The sequence below is a fragment of the Balaenoptera acutorostrata genome, chromosome 11, assembly GCF_949987535.1.
Source record: "Balaenoptera acutorostrata chromosome 11, mBalAcu1.1, whole genome shotgun sequence".
Lineage (NCBI taxonomy): Eukaryota > Metazoa > Chordata > Mammalia > Artiodactyla > Balaenopteridae > Balaenoptera > Balaenoptera acutorostrata.
The window spans coordinates 100,521,113-100,536,160 of record NC_080074.1 but is presented as its reverse complement, the minus strand read 5'-3'; the positions used below and the strand labels follow the sequence as shown (position 1 = coordinate 100,536,160).

The window sequence follows — 15,048 nt, the reverse complement described above, 5'->3', positions numbered from 1 at the left end:
AGTCCATGTCTTGAAAACTGTTGTTTCATATATTTGATGTTTTTGTTGTTGTTGCTGTTGTTTGTTTGTTTCAGGAGGGTGGGTCAATCTGATCCCTGTTATTCCATTTTGGCCCTAATCAGATAGGCATTTATGAAAAACTCAACATGTTCAAAACAGGACTCATGTTTTTCATCAAACCTCCTCCCCTGGTAATCTTCTGCATCTAGTTGACTTCTCTCTTTTTCTCATTCTTCTCTCTCCAGTATTTACTCCATCACGAAATCTTTTGGCTCTCTGCAAATTTTATCCATAATATGACTACTTTGCATCACCTCCACTGCTGCCACTGGGTCTGAGCTACCATCACTTCTTGCTGGATTACCAAAATTGCCTCCTAACTGGTCCCTTTTATGTTTTTTTCCACATAGAGTCTGACCTCAATTCAGCAGCCAGAGTGAGCCTTTCAAAATGCAAGTTTGTATTACTCTGCTTTGGCTGCCTTTGTAATTCCCTAGTGGATCTAGCATGTTCTTGCCTCAGGGCCTTTGCACTGGTTGTTCTCTCTTCCTGGAATGCTTTCCACCTAGATCTCTGAATATCTAACTTCTTTCAATCTTTGCTAAATGTCAACTTCCTCAATGAGGCTATTTCCTTAAAACTTTTTTTAATTAAAAATATTTTAATACAGCTCTGTACCTGGTTTTTGGAATAGATAAAACATCTACATGGCTCAGAATTTTGAAAGATAGGAAGAGAATATAGTGATAACTTTTCTTCTCCTCCAGAGACCACCACCATTTCTTATATAACCTTCCAGCAATATTTTATACATATAAAGCAATATAAAACCACTCTTCTTTTTTATACAAATGGTAGTATTTTATATACACTGTTCTGTTTTTCATTTATCTTAGAGATTGAATGGCTACATTGTATTCCATTATTTGGATATTCCATAATTTACTTGAAACTTTGGTACCAGACCTTTCAGAATTCAGGATTCTAATACATTGCTATTATGAACAATGCTGGGTTGTCTAACCTTGTACATAGGTCATTTAACTCATATGTGAGAATATCTGTGGGAAAAATTCATGGAAGTGGAATTGCGGGGTCAAAGGCATGTGGATTGGTAATTTTGATTACATGTTGCCAAATTGCTGTTTATAGAGTTTGTACCAATTTACATTAAAAAAGAATTCATGAGTGTCTGTTTTCTCTACGTCTTCACCAATATAATATATTATCTTTGCTAATCTTACTGGTAAAAAGATAGTGTTTCAATTTAAATATTTTCCTTATTATGAGTTAGGTTAACCCCCAAAGTCCAAAAGCAATTTGTATTTTTTTTTCTGTTAGTTTTCTATTCACAGAGTATTGGTTTTGTCCTTATTTTTCTACTCCAGTGCACTTGAAGAATAAGATGCACATGACTTTGTGGGAAGAGAGTGGGAACCAGAAAGGTCAGAGCAGTCACTGGATCCTCCTGAGATCACATTTGATGATTACAATAAGGACCAGGGACTCAGAATCTTAAATTTGCCAGGAACCTTAGAAATAACATAGAATTGAATTTTTAAATTTTAACCATTTCCATCTCCTCCACCCACTGAACTCCTGCCTCCATTAGAGTCCTGAAGGTGTTTCATTTCTGAAAACATTTCTAACCATTAAAAGAACTGCAGGACTTCCCTGGTGGCACAGTGGTTAAGAATCCGCCTGCTAATGCAGGGGACACGGGTTCGAGCCCTGGTCCGGGAAGATCCCACATACTGTGGAGCAACTAAACCCGTGCGCCACAACTACTGAGCCTGCGCTCTAGAGCCCGCGAGCCACAACTACTGAGCTCACATGCCGCAACTACTGGAGCCCGCGCGCCTAGAGCCCCAGCTCTGAAACAAGAGAAGCCACCGCAATGAGAAGTCCGTGCACCACAACGAAGAGAAGCCCCCGCTCACCACAACTAGAGAAAGCCTGCACGCAGCAACGAAGACCCAACAATGAAAACCCAACGCAGCCAAAAATAAATAAATAAATAAATTTATTTAAAAAAAACCAAACTGCAATCAATGTATGCTCCTTAAATGTAACCCACACCACTTGTGTATGCTTTTGTGTAGACTATATGAGAAAACGTTTTCATTTCCACCTGTACAAGTCCACAATCCTAACATCTAAAATGCTCTTAAAAACAGAAAGTGTTTTAATAAGTTTGGCACCAAAACTTATTTAGTGGCAAAACCTGACAGTAACTGGTGGGTAGTTGTCTAGAGCCCTTATCTATCTCACTTACTGTGAATATTCAAATGTTTTTCAGAATTATTCATCTGTGTTCTTACAGGGTGTTGCTGGGGCCATTACATTACATTACATAGATGGTATATTGCACTTCTGAAATCTGTAAAATCTTGAACATTGAAAGGCATTTGGCCTTGAGGGTGTCAGATAAGGGATTGTGGACCCGCATTTGGACTTAAAAACTCGTCATTACTTGGGTATGTTTTAACTCTGCCTTGGTCTTCTTGAGTTCAGGCCTGTGTGAGTCAGCTCGTGTAAAGTTGTTCAGACGAGTCCAGAAGAGTCAGCTGTGCAATAATATCATGATAATATTCTACCATAAATACTTATAATGCTTATCCCAAGTTCTGGGTACTTCTCTGGTCTTTAAATATATCTTAAAGAATACAAATTATTTTAAAATATTGTTAGTGACTCAACTTGGGAACCAAAATTTCATATCACTCCTCTCTTAAGGAATATTTAGAGACTGGAAAGTGAGCTGTTAAAAAAGCTCTTATACCTGCAACTATGCATGTGGGAAAATAAGGATTTTCTTCATATTGTACAAGCAAAACAAAATACAGAAATAAATTGTTATCTACGACTCTAATTGTAAATGTGGGCATAAACTTAATTGTTCTCATTGCCCTCCTAAGGAAAATATTTTAAATATGATCTCATTAAATATTTTTATATTTATTAAATACTGCTTTTAATTCATTTTACACAATGGGCTTTCTCATAAAATTTTATTTGGAAGGAGTTCTATTCAATTACCCTATGGTTATAGAAATGGAAGAGGACAGTGCTAGCTAGAGATTGTGGAATGTATCTTCTGCAGCCCTGGGGCGGGGGTGGGGGGAATAAAGGTGACCTTTGGGTTGTTTCAGGTGGAGGGTGTGGATGGGATTATAGAAAAGAGGATTTATTTCACACAGTGTCTTTCTGCATCAGTGATTTTAATATGGATACTTAGTGGTTGTCAACAACTGGTTAGATTATTTTTTTTTCTTTTTTTTACACACTGCTCTTCGGATTCTGACCTAGTGAATTCTGGGCTCAGTCCTCCTCCCCCATCTCTTTCTTGATCCAGTCCACGTAGTTGAGTAGTTTGGTGTAGAACCCGTACCCCCTGCTGCAGCCGATGCCCCAGGATACGATGCCTGTAGCCACCCAGCGATCATTTTTCTCATCCCTCACTGCAAAGACCCCTCCGCTATCCCCCTGACAGGCATCTTGCTTTAGAGTCGGGTCCCCAGAACAGAACATGTTTTCAGAAAACACGTCTTTCCTATTTTTTTTCCGGAGCCAGCTCTCACAAACCTCTCGCTTAGCGACGGGCAGACGGACAAACCTGAGGTTGTGAGAAAGTCTCTCCTCCATGATCCCAAAGCCACTGACATAGCCCATGAGACCCTGGTCATAGAAGGTCTCGTTGTCGGGGAGGCAGATGGGGAGGAGGTTGGGGCCCAGGGTGACACTATTTTCCAGCTCCAGGAGGGCGATGTCCCCCTCGAAATTGTGGGACTCCTCCTGGCGGTAGTTGGGGTGGACGCTGACCCTGCGGACGGGGTGGTTGGCCAGCTTGGTGATCTCTTCCACGTTGACGTGGCCCAGGAACACGTCCACGGTGGCGTTGCCCTGCGCTTCGTAGTCCTTGGGGTAGAGGGTGTGCGCGGCCGTGAGGATCCAGCGGTCGCCCAGCAGCGCGCCGCCCCCTCGCCCGTGGATGTTGGTGAAGGCCTGCCAGGGGAAGTTGCCCAGCTTGGCCTTCTGGCCCCCGACAATGCGTTGCTTGTGCTCCACAGGGTTGACGGGTTTCCCGCACACTGGGGAGGAGAAGGGGGGGGCGGCGGGGGGAGGAGAAGGGGGCGGGAGGGGGGAGAGGGGGGCCGGGGTGGGGGAGGAGAAGGGGGCGGGGGGGAGGAGAAGGGGGCGGGGGGGGGGGAGAAGTCAGCGCCCGGCACCGCGGGCTGGCCCCTCCCCTTCGCCCCCTCTTTTTGGCTCAGGGCCCTTTCTTCTCTCTCCTCCCTCCCTAGTCTTCCGTCTTTGGCGTATGGTCAGCCTCTTCTCCTCGTTCTTGTTTATTCTTCCTGGGGCTTTTCTCGCTCTTTTTTTTTCTTTTTCTTTTTTTTTTGGCCGCGCCGCGGGACCCGTGCCCCCTGCAGTGGGAGCGTGGAGTCTTAACCACTGGACCGCTAGGGAAGTCCCTCTTGCTCTTTTTTTTTATTCCTGATCTCCCACCTGCTCAGTGAAAAGTCCAGGAATGTCGGGACAGGTCCAGATCTCTGGGTGCCTCTGCCCTTCTGCTGGGGCGTCTCCTCGCCTTTTTCCTGATTCCTCCCTCACCCCATGTCTATCTTCAGCTTCAAGCTGGAGTGTCTCTCCCGTCTCTGTGCCATGCCTCCTCGGAGGCCCTGCAGGGCTGCCAGGGCCACAGAGGACGGCGGAGGGTTTCCACTCACCTGGCAAACACCGAGGCATCTTCTCTCCAGCCAGCTCATTCTTCCAAATGCCCTGAGCTGTGCAGGTGTACCGCCCTGAGGGGAGAGGGGCTGTGTTCAGGCTGGGAGGTCGTGGACAGGGGCCAGTGAGCACACAAGTGCGGAGAGGGAGAGGACAAGAATCAAAGGGAAAGTTTCAAATATATGTGGATGGGATATTGAAAGTGTTAAGAGGCTCCATACGTATATTTTTGTTTTAATGCTAAGTGGAAAAATCAGAATACTTAACTATTATATTCGACATGATCCCTGTTTGTGAAAGTAGACGCAAAACCTGCAAGGAACTTGTCAAACTTCCATCAGTGATTGCATCTTGGTGCTGGGTCGTAGATGTTAATGGTAGCTATGGTTTTTGGTTTTTTTTTTTGGTGGTGCTGGGTGGATCTTAGTTCCCCAACCAGGGATTGAACCCACACCCTTGGCAGTGAAAGAGTGGAGTCCTAACCACTGGACCGCCAGGGAATTCCTGGTAGCTATGTTTTCTGATCACGGACAGTGTGCCGGTGCTCATTGCTCAGAACTTTATCTGCATTATCTCATTTAAGCACCACCGTGAGGCTTTCAGATATGCATCATTATCCCCACCTTAGAGACGAGGAAACTGAGTTTAAATAATCTGCACAAGGTCACATAATTTCTAAGTGCCAGAACCAAGATGCAAAGTGGGGGTTGTCTGACTTCAAAGCTCAGCTCTTAAGTAACACCTTGAATAGCCTATAAATAAGATTTTTTTCCTTCTTTTGCATGTTTCACACCTATTGTACAAAGCATGTGATTTCTTTTATTAAAAAAAAGTTTTAAAGATACCCATAGATGAGTTTGAGAGTAATTTAGTAAACCTAAATGCAGAAATTCACAACATAGCAGCCTGAGAAGGTATGTGGGGAGAAGGCTGAGGAAGTCTCACTGATAAAGCTGTAGTGGTGGTAATGGTGATGGTGGTGATGGTGATGGTAGTGGTGATGGTGGTGGTGATGGTGGTGGTGGTGGTGGTAGTGGTGATGGTGGTGGTGATGGTGGTGGTGGTGGTGGCAGTGGCGGTAGTGGTAGTGATGGTGGTGGTGGTAGTGGTGATGTTGGTGGTGGTAGTGGTGATGGTGGTGGCGGTGATGGTGGTGATTGTGATGGTGGTGGTGGTGGTGGTGGTAATGCTAGTGTGGTGGTGGTGATGGTGGTGGTGGTAGTGGTGATGGTGATGATGGTAGTGGTGATGGTGGTAGTGGTGGTGGTGATGGTGGTGGTGGTGATGGTGGTGGTGTTGATGGTAGTGGTGTGGTGGTGGTGATGGTGATGATGGTAGTGGTGATGGTGGTAGTGGTGGTGGTGATGGTGGTGATGGTGGTGGTAGTGGTAATGGTGGTAGTGGTGATGGTGGTGGTGATGGTGGTGGTGGTGATGGTAGTGGTGATGGTGGTTGTGGTGGTGGTGGTGATGGTGATGGTGGTGATGGTAGTGGTGATGGTGGTGGTGGTGGTGGTGGTGAGAAGAAGCTGTTTATGAGATTCAAGTCTTTCTCTGTATCAGCTCAGGTGTTTCCTTCTTCACCTTTGTCAGATGCCTCTTGGTACCTCTGAAGCCAGTGCCCTGGATAAATATCTTAATATTCACTCTGTAGGGATTCTACTGGAAAAAATTGCAGAAAATGTCCCAACAAGAGGGAGAAGACTGCCTCCCTCAGTCTTCTCTCTCCCCATGAGAAGATTTGCATGGGTCCCTACCTCGCTCAGACATGCTTCTGCCATCTCTGGTTTGCATCTTGTAATACGGCTCGTGGCAGTAGTACTGGATACGGGCCTGGTAGGTGTTCACCCCCGTTGTGGTGGTGTAATTGAAGGCTCCGTTAGGCAAGCTTCGGGGCTGCCCGCAGTCCTTGACTTGGAGAGAACACAGGGCCGTATGAGAGCTGGGAAGGATTGTTCCGGAACTTCAGTGGGAGGAACGTGAGCAGTCTGCCCACAGAGCAGGAGTGGACCCACAGAACATGCTGAGAACCTTCGGGAAATATGGTGAGTGGGGGGCTCTCGTGATGTACGGGAACTGGATACAATGAAATTCAGCTCTGGGTACAGCCTGTCAGTCCTGCTGAGATGAGGGCCGACTGGTTCCTGGATGGGCCAGAGGCTTCAAAGGACAAGTCAGGGGAGGGTCTTTCTGGGGAGATGCTTAGGCCAGACCCCTCCTCCCTTCTCCTCGGGGGAGACACATCCCTGAGTTGCAACTTACTCTTGCACCTGGGCATGGCGCGATGCCATGTGCCATCATCCTGGCAGACAGCTGTGAAGGACAGGAGCGCCTGTTTCCCCTGTTTGATCAGAGATAGAGGTGCTGTTAGTACAAGGAGGTGCTGCAGCTCCCTTCCTGTCCTCGCCCACACGGGAGCAGCAGGGATGCAAAGTCATCTCTCAAGCCCTCAAACCTTAGCACCCATGGATGCTTGGTCCTTCTTGCTAGCCGGTCCTTTCAGACCAGACTTACACATGGGCGCACATGAGCCACACAGCAGGAAGTCAGACCTAGGGTTAGTTGTCAGACCCAATAATCCTCTCTCTAGACTCTTGCCTGTTTCCACTGAGGTCCAATTGAACCCCACAATTTTACATTAAAAAAACAACAAGCCCAGTTGTGTGTTCTCTGCATTGAAACAAAAGTTTCTGCCCTGAAGTAGGACCATGTTTCTCTTCCTCTGGAGCACCCTGCATCACCTCATCACCCCTAGACTGTAGTCTTCTTAAGGGCAAGGGCCTTTCCTAAAATACTAGCACAGCCCAGCCACTTTCAAGGGTGCTTGAGGATGCTGACGTATGCTAAGTGCTGTCGTAGGTGAGCGGATGGCAGGGACCAGGGCGGGAGATGGCCCCCTCTGAAATGCAAAGTAATTGGACAAAATGAATGAGTTTTATTAAGATCAACAGTCATCCCAGATAATTCGCCTTGTAACAGATTGCAAGAGAATGTGTATGAGGACTAGGATGTCCCAGTGAAATGTAAATAATGTGAGATAAACCGTGTGACTTGTTTTAAACTCTATGATGTGAATGACAAATGCCAAGGTAAGGGTGCAGGTGGCGTAGGGCGTGGTGAGTTGTAACCTGAGCAGAGAGGAGGGGTCTAGGGCACTGAGTCCTTCCTGGAGCAAGGAGCAGTTACCTGGCTAACTCAGCTTGATGCAACATTCAAAGGTAAGCTCCAAGAAGCCTGCATGAATGTGTGTTTCTTTTTACTGTCCTTCCCACATCCAGAACACTGCCTTACACTCAGTAACACTTAAAATGTTTGTTGGGTGACTTTGCTACAACTGAAGGACAAACCAAAGGTCTCTCCTCTGATTCAGAGTAGGTCTTCCAAGTGGTTCTATTGAACAGACGGGATGTCCAGTCCCAGGTCCCTGGCCAGGGGTAACTCCAACTGCATGCTTTTTAAAAATAGCATTTTAGTTTACCAGCTTTTGTGAGATTGACCCATGGAGAAAACCACATTCTTTCCTGAGTCTGCAAAGCTGAAGACAGGGTGGTGGACCAGGGGTAAGACCACCAATGTACAGAAAAGGAGCCCCTTCTGGTTGTTAGGTGGGATGTTGCCCGATTCATGAATCATTGAATAAAGTCAGTTAGGTCTTAAAAAAACCCCCAAAATCCCAAAACCAGAGCCCTGGAGCAAGAGGCAGGGGATTTGGTGGTAATCCTTGCTGTACACAATCCCGGTACTGTTGAGTCACTCCTTGCACTTCACCTCCGCCCCCGCCTCTTTGGTTCCTAACTCTACAGTGAGTTATTGGGCAAGGCCAGTAGCTCTTAATCTTGGCTGGGCATTAGTATCACCTGAGTAGCTTTTAGTAATCCTGATGCCCAGGCTGCACTCCAGACCCATAGACTAGTCTCTAGCAGGAGACCTGGACATGAGTATTTTAAAATCCTAAGTGTTTCCAATGGGCAGTCAAGTTGGCACAGGCCAGGTGACCCTTCCAGCTCAAACACGTATGATTCTACTTGGGGCTGAGCCTCCGTCTGCTGTGGGCCTGACTGTGTGAATTACTCCTGTTGCTGGGCCAGTTCCTTCCCCTCAGCTGTGGCTCTTACCTCCGTGAGCTGGTAGCCTTGTTTGCAGGTGGCGATGAAGTAGTCCCGGAACTCGTACTGAGGCTGCAGGTCCTGGATGATGGTGAACGAGTCTAGGGTCTTGGGCTGGGGGCACTTGATGACTGTCAGGGAAAGCGGAGGGCACATTTATGGCAGAGCCAATGGCCTTCTTTCTACCCACTACATCCTGCCCCCTTGCTGGCCAGTGGGGGGCCCCGGGCAGCCTTACTTTCGCTGGTGTAGTGCAGCTTCCAGCCCTGGCTGTCCCCTGACTCATCTGTGAAGAACAGCAGGTCCACGGCGTTGCTGCTGGTGTCAATGGGCTCCGGCCTTTGCTTCCCACAGAACTCACCGATGTTCCTCTTGTTGGCATAGATCTGATGGGGGAGGAGGGAGGGTCACCTCTCCAGTTCGGACACTTTTCCCCAGGGCTGGGGCGGTGGTGCTGGTGGTGGGAATCCTGCTTTGTGTATGTTTTCAGCTGGAGGGTAAAAGGGATCCCCAGTACCCAGCTGCCAGGTGTGTAGGAACTTGCCCAACTCATGTGTGATGTTGGCCATTTCTGTACCAATTGGCCAGAGGGTCCAGCAGGAAGGAGCGATGAGAGGAGCCACGTGGCGATGGGGAGGAGAGGACAGGATCTCTGGGGGTGGGGAGGTCTGCTGTACCTGTAGCTGGTCGTAGGGACAGTGTACTTGCTGGTGGTCATCAATTTCGAAAGGCTCCAGGAACTTGAGTTGGAGGGTGAGGCCCCGCTCTACCCGGATGCTGTAGTTGCAGCGTAGGTCGGGGGGGTAGGGCCGGGGGTACTCCAGGCTGGAGATGTAGCCCGACGGCTCTGTGAACAGCTCGCTGCTGCACTCGGCTGTGAGAGCAAAGCCGGGAGGGGGGTCACCCGGAGACTCGGGCTGGCCCGGTGAGCCCTTGCTCAGTCCCTGCCTTCCAACCCTGACCTCACCCTGGCAGGAATGCCTGTCCTTCTGAAGCTCATAGCCTGGACGGCAGGAACAGAAATAGCCACCAATGTAGTTGTGACACAGGTGCTGGCACCGGGGCTGGGGATTCTCCTCGACCAAGTTGAGCTGGGAGGCACATTCGTCCAGGTCTGGAAGAGATTCCGGAAGGAAGGATTCAGTTCCTGCCGGGGGACTTCTGTGGTGGCGCTAGTCTCAGCGAGGTCACTCACCAGAGGCCTAAGTAGACGAAGTCAGCTCCTGGCCACCTGGACCTCCCGGCCCCTCTAACGCTTTCTGGGAACTGCCCAGTGGGGACAGGGCCCAGGTGGACAGCCGTCTTCTGGAAAAAGCTCTCTTGGGAAAAGCAAGGAAGGCCAGGCTTCCTGCTTCTTTGGAGTCAAGGTTCTCCTTTTCCGGCCCCCGTGCAATACGAGGCCTGGAACCCGGGCACAGGGACCACTCACCCACAGCTTGGTAGTAGGCCAGGAAGCCCTTGTAGAACATGATGGTGTCGTTCTCCTCGTTGGAGAAGTCCGTGTGGAAGGTCAGCAGCATCTTGTTCCCTTGGGACATAAATTCCTTCCTTCCTGGAGGGTTGCCCAGTGGAGAGCCCAGCTGCCCACAGAACCTCCCCAGGGTTTTCTTATCAGCAGAGATCTGGTGGAAGAAGGACAGTGGGGTAGGAAGACAGTTGTTGATGGGACATGTCCCACGTGGAGGGTCACTGAAGGTCTTCCTTCTCTGGTCCCAACGAGCGGATCATGCCTCCTTGCTGGACGGCCTCCAGCTGCTCTCTGCCTGCTGGGCTCTGGCTGTTGCAAGCTTCCCCAGGTGCCTTTGCTCTGTCCCCTGCATCTCCATCTGTTAACTCTGCACATTATCCTGTCCCCCAAACATCGTCCCTCCCCTTTTATGACCCCCAGCATGTTTCAGACCTTTCTTCACTCCCATCTCCTCCTGTGCCCGCCTCCCACTGGAATCCTGGTGGCCTCTATCTTTCCTTCATCCCTAGAGCCTGGATGGTCTGCTTTACCTTCTGTCCTGTCCTTCCACCTCGCCTTAGTCAGACCACTCACGTCCAGCCATGCCTCGTGATGGACTCAGCTCAACGTGAGCCTCCGGGGCCTGGTAGCCTTAGCAAACGTGGCTGAACTTCCCTTACCTCTTTCTTCACAGATTCCTTAACACCTCCAAAGCAGAAGACATCCCTCCCCCCACCTCATTCTTCACCATCCCTGCCACCAAGACCCCTCGCCTCCAACACTGCCGTCTCAAGTCCTCTGGGCTAGGAAGATGTTTCATTTTCATGTTATTCTCTTATATGTTATTCTCTTATAACCTCCAGCAGGTCTCCTTGGAATAGTATTTATGGGCTGTGTGCATGCTCTACCTGAATCCTGAGTCAAGAATCTCATTGTTATTGGATGTAGAAAGATGGGACTGGGATGGTGCCCTTGGTCATGACAGAGGTGAGGAGACTGAGCTCCCTGTCCTTGCTGAAGCCTATGCTTGAGCCACGACCATGAACGTCTCCCTTCCCCACGTCCCTGCGTTCCTGGTGAGGTGGCAGCCAAGGTGATACTCTCCATGGAAACAGGGAAACTGAGGCACAGTGATTTCCCAAAGACTCCTAGCAAGTAAGAAGATGGGGAAGGTTTTTCTGATTCCGGTAGGCAGTACATTTCCTGAGAGTGGGGCCCGTACCTTCCCTCTGTGCCTCTCCCCTCAGCGCTCCCCTAGGGGCTCTCAAAGCAGTGGACACCCATCCACGGCATCACTTGACTTTCAGAACCCCACTTGGCCATCAGCTTTTACAGGCTTGGGGCTTTGTCCACAGGTGGGGGTCTTATCCAGGGTGGTCAGAACACAAGTTCCCAAGTTCCAGAGACACCCAGTTCTCCCTCTGCCCACCCAACCTGACCCCCTACCTTGACATAGTCATAGAAACAGCCTTCCGAAGGCTCCAGGTCAAACTGCCAGAAGACGAGCTTCACCCTGTATCCCGTGGGGACCGTGATCACAGTGGTGGTCTCAAAGTTGTCAGGGTAAGGCTTGGGGTACAGAGGCGAAGTCACTTCCCCATAGAGCTTCCGAGGGGTGAAGACGGAGCCTCCCACCCTGCAGAACAGGACCGGCACCAGGGCATATAAGAGCCACCTGCCAAAAAGAGAAAAGGTATCTGTAGGGCTGGAGGGGTGCAGCAGCCTTGTGTTTTGGGCAGGGGCTGCGGAGGGGGTGGGGATGATCATACCGCCGGGCGTTTTCCTCTCTGCCCATTCTAGACCTCACAGAGATGTTCTGGGGGGCGGGGGCGGGTGGAGTGGGGAGGCTGGTCTCTGCAGCTGCGGCACTGGGTGTTCCTCCCCAGGGCAGTGTCCAGTCCAGAGGTCATCACACTCCCTCCACCTCTGTCCCCAACCTCCTCCTCTGCCCTGTCCCATCACTCCCCTCCCCTTCCCGGAATAGGGCTGGCTTGGGACCAGTTAATTGAGGGTGAGGGTTTCCAGTCATGGCTCTCTGAAAGGGCTCCCAAAGGCTCAGCAAAGGCCTCTGGGAGAAACCACCTATGGAAGATGGTTTCAGGCACAAAAGGACGCCTCTCCAGGGCCGAGTGGGTCCCCCATCTCGCCGCTCCCTAGGAGCTGGAGGAGGAAGACAAGGTGGCACACCTCTTGGGTCTGAGGTCTCCTTTTGTCCTCAGGAGGAGGGACGGGGGGTATGAGTTTGCATGTGTGCACGCATGTGCACGTTGGAAAGGGTAAGGTATATATGGAGGGGAAGTGTGTTCTCACCTCCCTGAGTAAATTGGGGGCAGGTTTGCCTCCCGTGCCTGGTATTCTCTGCTCTGGCTTCTCCCTCCCTCCTTGGTCCCCATCAGTCTTACTCACATTTCTCAAGGCCTGTTTTTGGGTCCCTGACTCTCCAGACAGCGTCTTCATCCACTCTGCGTCCAGGGAGAGCAGGGTCACGCAGAGGAGGGAAGGGGGAGGGAATGAGGGGGAAAAGGGGGGGGACCATTACGGGAGGAATGTTGGAGGGAATGAACTATTTGCATAAACAAAACCGAAAAAAAAAAAATCTGTTTCCAGTGTAATTTAGTTTTGGTTTTGAAATCTCTGATGGTGGTGCCACCTGCTGGCCACATGGGGAAGGTCTAGAGATGGGTCTGCATTTTTAGGGACAGAAAAGCCTTTGGTTGGAGGCCCAGACTTCCGTTTCTAAATCTGATGGGAATTCCCTCTTTCTTCAGGGACCTTCCTGGGGTCTGATGTTGTTGTACCAGGTTCCTACCAAAAGGGCAGTGGAGATTGCAGTTGAGGGTGACTCTCTTTCCTGGACCCTTCCTGTCCTCAGTTGCCTGGCAGCCCTGGTCTGGGAACAGCCAGGGTTTCAGTGCCCAGGATGATGTGACAGGAACAAGGGCTGGAGAAGGGTAGTGCAGGAGGGCACAGAGGAGAATGAAGTTTGGTTGCCCTGGGGCCCTGGCCTACTTCACTCATCAATGACACGTAGAGCAGGGATTGCTGTGACCCCAAAGCCGCACCAGGCTCTGTTTCAAGACCCTTCTCCCCCACCTCAGTGAACTCACGCCTGCCAATGAACTTGTCTCTTAGAGAAGCAAGGGCAGCTGAGGACAGGATAGACACATCCTCTTATCCTCAGAAACTGGTCAAGAATTTGAGCCCCTGAGTGTCACAGCTGCCTAGGGCTGGGCACACAGTGTGGCTGTAGACCACTAGTGACTTGGTCTTTTCTGAGAGAAGGCCAGGCCCCTGGGAGGAAGAAAGGGCTCTTGTCTCTCTTGTCCTCCAGGCCATCGTGTTCTGTTTTAAACCTTTGCTCTTTGGGGAAGACTTTCTTCAACTCTCCAGGGCTCAGAGACCCTATGGCGGTGTGCTCCACAGGGAGACACAGATCCAGAACAGGCCTCTGAGTTCTCAGGCCTCTGTAGTCCATCCTGCTTGTTTCCCCTATTAGATTAATCCCTCCATCTCTCCACCAACCCACCTGCTCACTTATCCATTTGGAAGCTACCTATTTAAAGTGCCAGGCACTTTCCCAGGCACTGGGCTCACGAAGATGTGGCAGCTTCCTATTAGGCAGTGACCAAGTCATCACTGAATGTAGTTTGAGAGCAGGCACGTGGGAGAGGCAAGATCAGCCCAGGTTGGAGGGTTGGAGGATTTCCAGCAGGTTTATATGTCAGAGCTGAGGAATGAATCTGCCGGCAGGGCTGACCCATGACATGATCCACGGCATGATCCGTGGCCTTATCAGGTGAGGAAGGACAAAAGATAGGGAAGAAGGGTAAGGAGCAGGTCAGGAGGCAAGAAAGAAGGGGAATCTTGTCTAGCAAATTGCACATTAGTATCTGGACAGCAGTATGTGTGTGCTGTGTGTTTACCACGGGGCAGGATGGCAGATATACAGGTAGAGGAGGTGGTCCAAGAAGGGAAGTCTTGGCAGAAACTCTCCCATTCCTCCTAGGAATTCTGAGTTCTGTCCTGGTACCATGTAGTGTGACTGGAAACTGACAAGCTTGGACCTCATTAGCTCAGTCCCAGTGGGATTCCCACTCTGCCCAACCACACAAAATAACCTGGACTTACATGTTGTGTTATACCCTTGATGTATACCAAGGACAGCAAGAAGAAACAGCCATGTGAAGATTGCTCAGGCATTTGTTTTGAAACCAGTATTGAAGACATTGTTCTATTGATCATTCCTTTTAAGGTTTGATTCTGGGGAGAAAAAAAGTTTCTCTCTTAACATAATGGTATGTTTCCCACTGTGGATATATTTACATCTATATATCTATATACCTGTACCTATAACTATATCTGCCTGTATCTGTCTATATCTAGACATGTCTAGATCTAGATATATAGATATGTATAGCTATATATTTTTTGCCTTGGCAGGGAGAAACTCATCATGTTCTCAATAATAAAAATAAATAAGACAGGGACTTCCTTGGTGGCGCAGTGGTTGAGAATCCGCCTGCCAATGCAGGAGACATGGGTTCGAGCCCTGCTCTGGGAAGATCCCACATGCCACGGAGCAATTGAGCCTGTGTGCCACAACCACTGAACCTGCGCTCTAGAGTCCGTGAGCCACAACTACTGAGCCCGCGAGCCACAACTACTGAAGCCTGCGTGCCTAGAGCCTGTGCTCCGCAACAAGAGAAGCCACCGCAATGAGAAGCCCGCGCACTGCAATAAAGAGTAGCCCCCACTCGTCACAACTAGA

General features: G+C 49.7%; 1 protein-coding gene across 1 annotated transcript; it reads right to left on the bottom strand.

Moving 5' to 3' along the window:
• Positions 1-3,202: 3,202 nt before the first annotated feature.
• On the bottom strand, positions 3,203-12,812 carry C1R (complement C1r). Its single transcript, XM_057557674.1, has 11 exons — positions 12,687-12,812; positions 11,727-11,955; positions 10,263-10,455; positions 9,801-9,947; positions 9,511-9,707; positions 9,072-9,219; positions 8,843-8,964; positions 6,990-7,068; positions 6,485-6,640; positions 4,728-4,802; positions 3,203-4,091 (listed from the first exon to the last, which is right to left on the bottom strand). Coding segments are annotated over exons 1-11 (2,118 nt in total). The 5' UTR covers positions 12,689-12,812; the 3' UTR covers positions 3,203-3,321.
• Between the last annotated feature and the right edge of the window lie 2,236 nt (positions 12,813-15,048).